Source organism: Acomys minous (assembly GCF_964271855.1).
Source record: "Acomys minous genome assembly, chromosome: 6".
Classification (NCBI taxonomy): domain Eukaryota; kingdom Metazoa; phylum Chordata; class Mammalia; order Rodentia; family Muridae; genus Acomys; species Acomys minous.
In genome coordinates this window covers 50,625,466-50,639,122 of record NC_140487.1, presented here as the reverse complement: position 1 = coordinate 50,639,122, position 13,657 = coordinate 50,625,466, and the positions used below count along the sequence as shown (strand labels likewise).

General features: G+C 38.2%; 1 protein-coding gene across 2 annotated transcripts in view; it reads right to left on the bottom strand.

The window, feature by feature from the left end:
- The window catches only part of LOC311600387 (broad substrate specificity ATP-binding cassette transporter ABCG2-like), a 34,312-nt gene extending 26,913 nt beyond the window's left edge, over window positions 1-7,399 (bottom strand). Inside the window, exons 1-4 of one of the 2 annotated variants that reach the window (XM_084786985.1) lie at window positions 7,187-7,399; window positions 2,306-2,365; window positions 1,432-1,546; window positions 748-900 (exon numbers count right to left, since the gene is read on the bottom strand). In XM_084786985.1, the coding sequence (XP_084643111.1) occupies window positions 748-900; window positions 1,432-1,546; window positions 2,306-2,365; window positions 7,187-7,386 (528 nt within the window). In that variant the 5' untranslated portion in view covers window positions 7,387-7,399. The remainder of the gene's footprint in view (window positions 1-747; window positions 901-1,431; window positions 1,547-2,305; window positions 2,366-7,186) is intronic. The other variant, XM_084786986.1, reaches the window with a different exon arrangement.
- Between the last annotated feature and the right edge of the window lie 6,258 nt (window positions 7,400-13,657).

The following is a 13,657-nucleotide window of genomic DNA, read 5'->3' as shown; positions in this document are numbered from 1 at the left end:
CCGAGGAAGAAAATGGTTATGGGCAGGAGAGGGTTAAATTACAGCCATTGCATTTTCAACCAATGCCCAAATGTCTGCTCAGCCAAAACTGTATGGACTGGACATTTGTAAAGTTCATCTACTGCCTCATACCCCTTCCTGATCCTAACAAACATTCGAAAGAAGAAGCACCTTCTCCATTTTTGTTACTCACTAAACCATTGCATGAAGGAGACTGGAAACAAATATTGACAGTAAGAAAAGAAGAAAGGAGAGTTATGAGGAAAGCAGGAGAAATAACACTGTCAAAAAAGAAACAAAGATTACAGATAAGAAACTTGAACATTGGACAAATTGTAAGTAAATCCTAATGTGACCAAATACAGTATTGGAAGCCCAGTCACAGCACAAGGCTGCATGCAGAGCAAGGCCCTTTGGATTCTGGTCTTTCTTGTTTCAGAACTATTCCACAATAAGTAGTAGACCATTTAATACAGACATATAACAAGCTGTGACTTGAAGAAAATGGTAGTAGAAGTTAATTGAAAAAGCTATATGAGACATATTTCCCTGGGGGACCAAACTCCATTTCCAGGAATCAGCTATTATTAGTTTTTTTTTTACTTTAATTTCTATCTTATTTTATACCTCCAGTTCCTGTCTCATCATACAGAAAGAAATTACTTTTGGCCATAGAAATTATAGGAAATTTTCCCTTAAAGCTTTGCGTACATAGAGCTATCTCCTGGCCATGAGGGGTTTTCATACCTTAGAATCTGCTACTTTGTCCAAACCTAACTCTTTAATGATCGTGTTAATCCGTTCATTTTTTTCATGATTCCTCATAGTCGTTGGAAGGCGAAGAGCTGCTGAGAACTGAAGGTTTTCTCTCACTGTCAGGGTGCCCATCACAACGTCATCCTTAAGGCAAGGTGGCATTTTAGTGAGGTATGTGAGTCTTTTCTATGACTCACTTGAGCATATATAGTTCAATCCATACACATATCACATCCAAGGTAACATTCTGGCTATTGGTAAACCACAAGTTCTCTTAAGTTGCAGTAACTGTATACACAGACACCTGCAAAGTTCAATGACATCATTTTCATCACCCAGCTGTACACACAAATAGGACACATGCCAAATCAGTACTAGAAGTTCAATGCTGCCTGGTGGAAGGATTTGTCAATGGGAAGAAACAAAATGAAGAAAGAGTAAAAAAAATTTTTTTGAAATTGTATAGGTATCAGATCTGATACTATTGCCCTACAGAGTCATATTCCAGGTTCACTCTGTATTTCCCTTTGATATCACCCCCAGTGCAATGGAAGTTCATGAAAATCTGATGGAAATACATTGACTCTATGAATATGTTTTATATCTAATTGGAGGCAAACTAAAATATAATCTAATGCACTTGCACATATATTGCCCAAATATGCTTATACTCACTTGAACCACATAACCTGAACTGCATTTGAAATTGGCAGGTTGAGGTGCCCCATTTATCAACACATCTCCAGATAATCCTCGTGGATCCTTCCTTGCTGCTAAGACATCTAGCAACCTGTAAGGGACATGTATGTTATAAGGATTTTTCTCCATCACCAGAGGCCATATTGCTTAGTTGCTCTAAATGCAAATTCTGCCAATGTTCACACTGATCTAATTTATAAGTTTATAGTTTAAAAACAATGTTATAGGCTGAGCATGGTTGCACATACCTTTTACCCCAGCCTTTAGGAGGCAGAGGAAGAAGGATGTGTGTTAGTTCAATGCCAACCTGGTCTTACATAGTGAGTTCTAACCCAGCCACAGATACATTAGCTAATATCCTGTCTCGTAATCAATCAAGAAAAGCAAAAGAAAAATAAGTTTTAAGTTCTCAATTTCCTGTTCATTAAGTGCTACAGCAAACTCCAAAATATAAAAGCAAGAAAACATTGACTTAAATAGTGAGATTCCCCCAAATGACCTTTTTGGTTAATGGACCTTGGAGATCACAACCCAGGCAGCATGTTGTTCAATGAGTCCTCATGTCTTAACCTCATACCTTCACTACATGCCTTCATTTCAAATGTTACTACATTCTTTTACCTACTCACTAGCACGTGTCTCCCAGTATATGCCAATCACTTTATCCTATGCTAATATTAAAGCTGCCCTAATACAGCTTTCTGGTCCTTGGGACAAAACCTTAAGAAAGTTCAACATCATATTATCTACAACGTAGACCACATACATACTTCAAATAATCAGCCAGCACCTGTTCACGTGAATGTGACACTTAATGAACAGAAAAGGCTTATTTATACGTCATACTCACGAAGACTTGCCTCCACCTGTGGGTCCCAGAATGGCATTGAGGCCAGGTTTCATGATCCCACTAGAAACAAAACCATACTACTTTAATGTTGAACTTTACATGAAAGTTCTTAAATTTACCATCTGTACTGAATACATTAATAAAGGAAGATGAAACTGCAAACCAGCACAAACTCTTAAAGATAAAGAATCCCTGATACAAGAAATTGGTCCTTCTCCATTCCTTTCTTTTACTACTGTTTTTGTAACTTCATCTTGAAACAACTTAATCCTTTGAAAATGGCACGGCCAATGTTCCAGTTTCCCTGATGTTAAGTTGGAGCTACAACTCAGTGGTAGATCCCATGTCTAAAATGCATGACCCTGGGCTCAGTCCTAGCAGCAGCAACTGAAAATCTTTTAAATAAAGATTCTAACATAAGAGTCTTAAAATAACAGATTCCTGAAGTGAGTAAGGAAGATTCTGAGAGGATCTTGGAGATACTTTCCAAATATACCCGTTAACAAATATAAAGTCCACAATATTTTTTGAGTAAAGACGATTAGTATACTTAAATTATTTTCACTTAGTTCAGCCTAGTTCAGCACAATCAATACTTGAGGAATTCCAGTGGGTGATGTTTTCATTATTAAGATCTAATCAGACTAAAGAGTCAAAGCATCTTAAATTGAAGTCTCAATGTCAGGGCAGAAGTGTCACCAGTACTAAACACTAAAGTAAAACATGTCAGATAGATATGATGGCTCAGTGGATAAAACTCTGGCTGTGGAAGTCTGAAGCCCAGAAATTGGTCCCCGGAAGCCATGGTGGAAGGAGAGAACTGACTCCCCAAAGTTGTTCTGTGACTTCCATATGTGTGTCCTGGTCTGTCTGTCTCTGTCTGTCTGCCTCTCTTTCTCTCTCACAACACAGAGAGAGAGAGAGAGAGAGAGAGAGAGAGAGAGAGAGAGAGAGAGAGAGAGAGAAATAAATAAATAAATAAATTAAATAAATAAATAAATAAATATGAAACAATGAAAGGTGTTACTTATTAGAGAGGGAAACACATAGTCTTGAAAGACATCTCCTTCCCTGTGAAATGTTTAATAGTAACTTATAGGTACATCACATAGACCAGCTTCAGGAAGAGAGAAGGGAAAGTCTTGGTGGCTCTGCAGTAGTGATAATTGAGTTGGTGGGGGACAGTTAGTTAAAGGATACAACTGTTGGTGAACAATTAGATAAAGGACCTAATTGTTGAGGAGAGAGTGAGTAACGGAGGAGGAAAAGAAATATTGAGGCCCAGGCATAAATTATGGTACAAAACTAAAAGATATTCTAGCCCAGGAGAACTTTATTTTTCTACTCTTCCTCTTAGGCCAACTTTAGTACTTTATTTAAAATGAAGTCAAAAAAAAAAGTGAAGTCAATTTTTTCATTACAGATTACATCATGTTTTTTCAGCTTTTATAATCAATTGAGCATTAAAAAACAACAGAGCAAGAAATCAGTCTAAAAAGAAATACAGTTATATATACAACAAAGCATACAGCAAAAATCAATCACAATCCAAGCAATCATCAGCATGACCTGATAATTATTTTTAAACAATACTCAGGAAGGTTTAATCATAAATTTCTCTGGACTTCGAATCATTGTGCTTACATGATTGTCACAGCCACACAGAAAAATGTGACTGACTTCCAATCCTAAAATAACAGGTGTGTTATCCATCTTTATCCAAATCTAAGATAACTGCTAAGGGGTCATCTGTTGTAAAATATCTATAAAGCATGACCTTCCAAGCCCACTTCTATTCCTCTCAAAGCATATTCTAAAGAAACCTTTGATTTATTATAAGAACAGGTTTTACTTTTCTATAGCCAACAATATTTAATCAAGTACTGTTATGTCAAAGTCCTAACTTTCTTTTCAAGTATTTTCTGCCTGTGTGTTCACAATAGTCAAAGTCAAAACTTCCTCATTGCCTCAAGCCTTTGGCCAGATGCCTTCTTTCCACAGTCTCTGTGGGGAAGTTTTCCAATGTGAATTTCATTAGGGCTGAACTCGTAGTCAAAATGAGAAATAAAGAGAAAGACAGTGTTAAGAGAAAAAGAAGATTTCAAAGTAATTTTTAGAAAAAATTATTTCATATATAAACATGGACCAAAGATAATATTTAAGGACAGTATTGATCAGCCAAAGTTCTTTGGGAAATTGTGAAACAAAGTCTCAATAGTTTTTATTGATGTTTAAAGATCATATTGGCCAATTAGAGATCTTTGGAACTTTGTCTAGCAAGGCCTCTACCATTTGGCCTCATTTCTGTGACAGGCACACAACACACAGCCATATGTTTCAACAAATTAAATAGATATTTATATTGCCTAAGACAGCGCAATCACAGCAATGTTGACTCTGATGATATCTAAGAAAGTACAAATTCTATCCTAATAGTGACAAGTAGGAAGGCTAAAGAAAACAAACAAGAAAAGGGAGAGTTAAGGGTGGGCCCATTACAGCTGCATGGGAACGATGAAGAGCGGCCTGAATTGGCTCACCCAGTACTCTGCTGTCATGTTTATCTCCTAGAACTGGTGAGTAGGTCGAGATGTATTCCACAGAGAACACAGTATCAAACCAGTGGAAAGCCCAAACTGCCAACTACTTCATGCATATGAGGACTAAAATGACCTTTCCTATTATTATACTTTGTCATGAGCAATAAACTCTCCGGTGCATCTGTCACCCTGCAATTACAACCAAGAGAAACTCAGTATTTATTGCCTGCCATACCTGATATATCACAACTATAAAATGGCTGGTGGGAGTTAACTGATGTAGCTCTCAGTGAAATATCAAACAAATATAACAACAGGCTATTAAGGCTCAATCAAGCTGTAACAATGTGCTACCTTTCCAACACACTGTCCAACATACAGACATAGAAATGCCAGGGTAAACTTTCAGTGTGCACGTATTTATACCTCTTGATGTATCTCATTTTGGCTTATGGTTCCTGAAAGCTAGATGTCCACAGCAGCTGGGAGGGCATGTCAGCAGACGTGGGACACTGAGAACTCACATCTTAGCAGCTGATAGAAAACAGAGACTGTAACAAGCAAAGTAAACCCTCAAAACCAGCCTGCTTCCTCCAACAAGACTCTGCCTCCTAAAGGTTCCATAACCTCTCCAAACAGTGCTGTCAACTGTGGACTAAGTGTTCAGATGTATGAGCCTGCGGGGCACACTTCTCATTCACAACAGTAAATTGAAGAAGAAATGACACAGCTTTTCCCAAGTGAAAGGCAAACTGTGAGATGGCGAACATAGAAAATAACCTTTTAGCAACTATCGCAGTGGTAACTAGACCCAGAAGGAGTCATGACAGAGTCTCCAACTCACAAGTTTCTGTTTAGTGAGGAATAGGGGCTGGAAGAATGCCAGGAGACTGTTCCACATAGTACCAATCAAGAACAGTGTCAAATTGTGACATTATGGTACAGTTTAACTGACAAATTTTAATATCTCAAGTGGATGGAACATCATGCTGGATGAAATATGGATTTGATTGAAGAATAAAAGCACAAGATATGACAGTCAATCAACTGTGAGGAATGTTCGGAGGCACAACTGCCCTTGTCATGAGGCTGCCAATCAACTGGACAATTACATGAGAAAAGGTTCTTCTTTCTAGAAAACTTGCACTGGAGTAATTGGAGATACAAGAGTGCCAAGTGGAGAGTCCAGTTTAAAAGGATCCCCTAAACCAACGCTGACCGTGGGTACAAGAAGAGATGCTGGCAACAGCAAAGTCAGTGGGGAACTAACAGAAACTGGGTGAAGTCTATAAATTTAAATCTGAAATTATTTCAAAATAAGTTGCTTAATAATCTTCCCAAGAGTATAATGAATCCCCCATGCCCAGTTACTTGAAAGACACACATGTCCTGTGATGTTGACTGCTTCCAGACCACTTCATCACTGGGGAAGGAAACTCAGGTGTCAATATGGAGACAAAGTAAGTGAAAGAGAAAGATAATACACCAAGGAGGAAAATCTTTGGCATTCTCATGGGCACATTTTGTCTTGTTTTCTTCTCACACAGGAAAATAGTTTTTTTTTAAAAAGACCCAAATAAAGATTGATTCTCATTCGTCATTTTGGAACACAATCACCATTTCGAATCAATCACAGAATTTAAAGTAACAAAAGCAACCTATTCTGCGCCACGCTCTACTTGTTTGAAGCCGAAACACAGAAGTAAGACTAGAAACCCTGCAAGAAAACAGGAAGGACCACTCTCATTCACGCCCAAACCAGATGTGAGTGGGCAAGAATACTAATTCCAGCTGTCCCTTAAATTGTAAACATTGAAACAAAAACAAGAGGGAAAGTCCCAAGTAAATCCTTAAAGACGACAATCACCCACTTACCATAAATAAGTCATTTATTAAAACAGTCATATTTGAAAAACCAAAGGACTTTCTAATCACACTGCATTTCTACCTCCTTTCTACTAAAATATAATAAAGTGCATACTTATAAAAAAAAAGTGAGGTTACAGTTATAGCTTGACAATCAAACACACCATAAATTGTAAAGTCAGACCTCTATCTCTAATGAAAGACTTAACAAAATTATTTATTAAATGGTGAATTTCTCAAAAAAAAAAAGATGATTTTTTAAGTTTTCACAGTTCCTTTCTAAGTAAAATGTATGTCTAATAAAAGATCAAGTAATTTATGTCCGAGGTTAGAGGAAAGAAATAAAAGCATGTGTCTACACACATATGTACAGAGACTTGAAGTGAAGTAGTCACAGCAACTTATTAATAATAAAGAATCTGTAATGGTCACTATAGATAAATAAAGCAATCTTTTAAAGAGTTCATACACATACTTGATATCTGAAAGTATTTCTTTCTCAACTGTTTTCCGGACTAAAAATCCACTTTTCACTTTCACTCGATAGGTGATGTTACGAAAACTTAGCACATCTCCTGTAAATGTCTTTGAGTCATTGGAGTTCATTCCAGGAAGGCTGTTGGTGTTTCTCTGTGATATTGGTTCTAAAACATGGTCACTACTGGAAGACATCATTAGGATTTCTTCCTTTCTACAGAGGGAAAAACAATAGTAAATTATTAATATGATAAAAGAGACTGTCTTCACAGGAAATACTGCTTTCCTAAGATTACAGTACTTCTAAAGCAATTCTTTAAAGTGCCCTGTTAATTTGTAGATTCCTTACAAATGTCTCACATCACTGGCTTAAGAACCACCTCAATCAGATAACATGGAAGAGCCATAACTGAGTCTCTGCTCCCACTAGCTGTCAAATGTCTAAGAAATGGTACCTTAATTTATCAACAGAATATACAAAGTACTCAGAACTAACCAAATAAAAGAAAGATGGGAAACTTTTCATTTTGTCTAGCTTTAAAATCATATAATAAAACTTAAATTTAGACTACAGGATAAAGACCCTGTCAGTTCATTAAGTCATCATTTGATCTTAGAGTTTGTGACATTGTTATTAGCAAACAGAGGATTCTCTGATTCTCAGATTGTACACTTCTGGCTATTCTCCCCTTCAAGAAGATAAACTCCAAACTGTCTCCAATGAATAATGTCACCACCAGTCTGCACCCAGCTTACTCAAGCTATCTGTGCAGTTTACAAATCTTAGCGAAGCTGAAAGTCCTTCTAAATGGCATGTCTTCCCCTTCCTTTTCCCATCTGCCTCTTTTCTGGGGTCAACAGGCTTCACAAGTTCTTGTCCTCTTGTTTTCTCATCAGTAGGACCCAGCTCTTCTTTGTTTTTCCTTGTTGTTGTTGTTGTTGTTTGTTGTTGTTATAGTTAATTTTGAGCCTTTTTCTTCTCTAAACTGTTATTTTAATCAGCTTCAGGAATAAGAATTTTCTCTTTTACCATATGCTTAATTATATACTGCTTTCTAATCAGAGGGCAAAACCTCCTTTATATATGATGGAAAAGTACACACAAGTAAAGCAATACCCAGGTAGACTCTATCCTCAGCCAGATATCCTTGCCCACGTGTTAACTACTGTGCATCAGGAAGATGTGAGGGTAGCCACCAGTAAGGGTTCACACCTGGACCCTTAGGTTTTTTTCTTTCCTACAAACAATAGGAGAATATGAAGAGCTAATCCCAACCTCAGAGCCACTGATTAAATGGTTTAAACTACTTACTGACATTAATGCAAGCATAATAGTTCTAACAAGGAGTTAGAAGTCTCGGGTTACAAATGAAAAAGCATATGAACCGTCTCTTTTCACTTCAAAAATCACTCCTTACATTTGAAAAGTCTTCTGTTGGCCAGTGGTTTTCCTGTGTGCCACATCTGGCACATCTACCTCAAAGCATCCAGTACTGAAAAGTCTAAGACTACTTAGTGATTAGTTTGGAGTCAGCACACTGACAGGGCTCCAGGCCTTTACATCATGGTAGCAGTGATCTGAGGACAAGGCAGATAGGGAGACACCCTCCTAATGGAAGGTATTCCTATGTCCTGGCTACTTTTAGGTCAACTTAACACAGGATGGAATCATTTTGGGTGAGGGAATCTCAACTGAAAAAAGAAATTTCCCCACCAGAATAACCTGTGGATAAAGCCTGTGGGGCATTGTCTTTCTTGTTTGATAATATGGGAGAGCCCAGCTCACTGTTGATGGTGCTGCCCCTGGGTAGGTAGGTGGTCCTGAGGTATATAAGAAAGAAAATTGAGCAAGCTAGGAGAAGCTACACTCTTCCCTGGAAGCCACTTCAGTTCCAGCCTGCAGGTTCCTACCCTGGATTCCCTCAGTGATGTATTTATAAGCTGTACAGGAAAATTAATCTCTCCAGCAACTTGCTCTTGGTGATGGGGTTTTATCACAGCAATAGAAACTGTGACTAAGATAATATACATATTCAATAAATATGCCCGATGCTCATAATACTAATTGTCATCTTGTATGGTGAATGCTGGGAAAAGCTTAGGAGTTACAGGCAGAAATAAGGTCCAGTTAGCGTAGAAAACTAGGGCAGATATTCTTGCAAAAGGGTGTGGGGTAAAATGAGTATTACCAGAAAGGACTTCAGGTTCTCGGGCTCAGCGACATGAACTTTTGCTAAAACCAACTAAGCACAAAGAACACCCTCACACAGATGACCAACTGCCTTGCTCTCTTTAGTCCTTTCGCAAAAATATTTTTTCCTAGAGTTTTCTTTTCTAAGATTGTAAAACATTTCATATGTCACTGAGTGTGTGTGTGTGTGTGTGTGTGTGTGTGTGTGTGTGTGTGTGTGTGTGTGTGCGGCGCGCGTGCATGAGTATGCATGCGAGTGCACAAAGAGGCAGGTAAAGGACATGGGATCCTCTGGAGGTGAAGTTAAAAGTGGTTGTAAGCTGCGCAAAATGGATGCTAGGAACCAAATTCAGATCTTCCAAGACAGCAGCAAGTACACTAACCTGCTGAGCCAGCTCTCTGCTTCCTTAAATTTTCTTTTAACATTTATTTTATTTTATGTGTGTGATGGTTTCCCTGCAGGGTCTGTGTACCAGAGGTGCCTCTAGGACCAGAAACTGACAGTAGAAGGTACTGGATCCCCTAGAACTGGAGTTACAAATTGTTATGTACGCCCTGTGAGTGCTGGGGAGGTCTCCTGTAAGTGTAGTCATGGCTCTTAACCACCGAGCCACCCCTCTCCTACCCACACATCTGCCTTGGGTTTTCTTAGATGTTGTTTCAAAAATGGTAAAATCCTTTCCCCTCACATTTCCCTTTTGCTAAAATCCAGAAACTAAAGCCTACAACAGGCTGAGAATGCGATTCAGTGGTAGAGCTTAAGCATACGCATTCTGAGACTTTTAGAAAGTAAAATTGGCCAGGGAGATGCTCCGGTGGGTAAGTACACTTGCCACAAGCTTGGCGATCTGAGCTCAAAGCCTCCATCCCACACGGAAGAAGGAAAGAACCAACTACTACAAAAGGTTCTGACCTCTGCAGGTTTATTGTAATACACACACACACACACACACACACACATACACACACACAAATTACAGTAACAATAATTGCAAAAATAGGCTGTTTGAGGTGCTACTTGATTTTATATGAATCATTCTATGAAATTTGGTTTGAGATTGGAACAGAATTTGGAACAATTTCTGAAGTCATGCTGCTACCTTTTTTTATACATCTAGTTTAAATGTAAACTGGTATTCACAGCACCAAGGACTATAAAATCAAAGTATTGATCATCCAAGATAATATTTAATTCATGTAAAAATAAAAAAGTGCATCTATCCCATTACATTTGCAAATCTGCTTTTGTATATACAAGAGATGATAAAATCCTATGTATATCAAATAATTGCTTTAAAATAGATTTATCTCCACTTGTTTGCAACAATATCAAAGGTATCTCATTTCCTCACACTTTCGACAGTGCTCATTTTCTTGATATGGGCCATTATGTCTGGGGTAAAATGAAACTTGACAGTAATTTTAACTTGCATTTCCGCAATTGCTAATGATGTTGAACACTGCTACAGATGTTTCTTGGTCATTTTCCTTTTTTCTGTTGAAAAGTCTTGAGCCCATAGCCTATTTTTAATGGGTTGCTTCCTAAAATCTTTGGTTTTGGAGTTCTTTATATGTTCTGGGTATTAATCCTTTGTCAGATGGCTAGCTGACAAAGATTCCTTCTATACTGGGATTCCACTTCATTCAGCTGACTGCTTCTTTTTCTGTACAAAAGCTTTTTAAGTTTCATGGGGTCCTATCTGTCAGCTATCAGCCTGCTGCTGCAGCATCTTGGAGAAGACTGCCTTTGTTTCTCTCTATTTCAGCATTTCAGGTTTCACATTAAGGTCTATGATCCAGGGCCCTATTTGTCAACTGTTGCCTCAAGTCCTGAGCAAACAGAACCTTATTCAGAAAGTCCTTCCACACACGTCTATCTTAGAGGGTATTGCTTGTGTTTTCTTCCAGTGGTTTCAGCATTTCACGTTTCACATTTACCTCTTTGATCCTCTTAGAATTGATTACTGTGTGTGGCAGTAGATACTAGCTTAATTTCATTCTTCTACATGTGGACAACCTGTTTGTTTTCCAACAACATTTGTTGAAGATACTGTCATTTCTGCAGTGTCTATTCTTTGTATCTTGAAGATCTAACATTCAGAGACCATCCCAAATGATGGGATGGATGGATTATAAGAGCCAGAGAACCTGAAAATGAAATACTGTCTTCTATATATGACAGGTAAGCTGTACCCATGAAACCTCTACATTATGGTAGCCTAAACAAGATCTAAATGACAACACCTGCCAGTGTAGATGGGGTGCATCTCACAAGGCACCACACCTAGATGAAGAACTCTAAGCCATTAATGGCAGCCGAGAGGGAGAATCATTTTACTCTGAGACATAGGTTGTCTAGTCTTAAGTGGTCCCCTCCAACCACACATACATAGAAACAACACTGAATGGATTCAGCAGGTTTTTCATATATACACACACACATACACACACACATACACACACACACACACTCAGCATGCTTGCAGGTGCAATTAAAGAAGATATAATTTGAGTGGGAGAATACACAAGAGGAGATGGAAGGGTAGAAGGAGAGGTGGAAATGATGGAAACATAATGTGTATGAAATTCTCAACAAAACATAAAAATTAAAAATAAAATAGCTTTATTAATGTTTTATTACAAGTAAATGATGTTTGTATACCTGTACTGCTACATTCCCTACCAGGTATTACATGAAAAAGTCTCTCAGATAAAATAGGGCTGAGTGGGAAGAATTTAAGGCTTGATTTACTCTGCATAGAAATTTCACACATAAACCACTGATACTCTAAAAGGGGCCCAATGATTGAGGACTTTCTCTTTCCTTGGGTTAAAGGGAAGAGTTTATCCTTCTGGCTGCCAGTTTGGGAAGCGAAGGAGAGGAGCTAAGGCAGGTAAGAACTGTCTTGCCATTAAGTTTTCCCAAGAACCATCAGTAACAAACACCTGCCAAACAGAAACTCCTTTTATGAATGTAATCTTGTCTTACAAAAATATTCATCTACACTCTTCATATGTAGTTGGAGGGAAAGTATTGACTTTCCCCACCATCCACAGACTTATAATGGCTTATACTCAACTCAAATACTACAAGAACTATATTTTTGGTGTGGTATTTTCTGACAGTCTCTGCAATAGATCTAGATTTAATGAATAGATCATACAAATAAGTTCTGTTTTTTACAGAATTATCAATGAACACAGTTTTAAAGTTTAATACATTGGTCATTAGAACAATTTCAGAGATCTTAAGACAGATGCTTTGGCTTCTCATCCTAAATCTTCTCTCTTCTATGTGATCTTCTTGCCTTCTTCATCAGCCCAGTAAAGCACTCTGCTAAGTTACCAATATGAGAATAAGGACATTTTTCTTTCATTCCTATTTTGCCAACTCACTCCTTCCAGTTAAACAATCTGACCACCTTGCTGTGTCTACTACTCTCAATCAATGAAATGTCTTGACAGACACTCAGCAGAGATGCAATAGATTGTCAAATGGGCGAGAGTTCATAGGAAAGGCATGGACACATTCACTGGGAGTTAAGTCCTGAGGCCAGGTAAGAAGGAACACTCTAACTTTGAGCGTAAGACACTCAAATTCCTCTAATCCCTTATCTGCCTGAAAGTAAAGCCTCCAAAAGGATGTTTGTTCCTAAATCCTTTCTAGAGACTCAGCTGGGGAGGTCCACTCCAATTGCACACACTGTCACATAACTATATTTTCCATATACTTTCCTGAGAAAAATATTTTGCAACATTTATTTGGACGCAGTATTGTGTACATGTATGCACGCACACCCACTCACATGGGAGGCCAAAGAACAACTTGTAGGAGTCAGTCCTCTCCTTCCACTATGTGTGGCATAAGGATTGAATTCAAGTTTTCAAGCATTATATTGTATTATATTATCATTTTTATAGTCAAGTGTTTCCCCCCCCCATAACTGCCCCTCCTCATCTGCCATTTCACAATGAAAATGGTGACTAGGGAAGGTGAAGCATGGGTCTGTGATCTAGCGCTCAGCAGGCTTAGGCAGCAGGATTTCAGGAATTCAAGGCTAGGTTGGGCATGGTGAGACTCTGTCTCAAATAATAAACAAGTAAATAAATAGGCCCCAACTCCATCCTTCTGCTTTGATTTATAGTTTTCTATCAATGTGAAGCCATCATTTCCCTTATTGGTCTGGTTCTTCTCGATTCAGTTCACATGTCTCCAGATAGTCAACCAGAGAAGGGAGAAGAGTTTTTCCTTGTCTACACTGTAGGCAGTGACGTTCC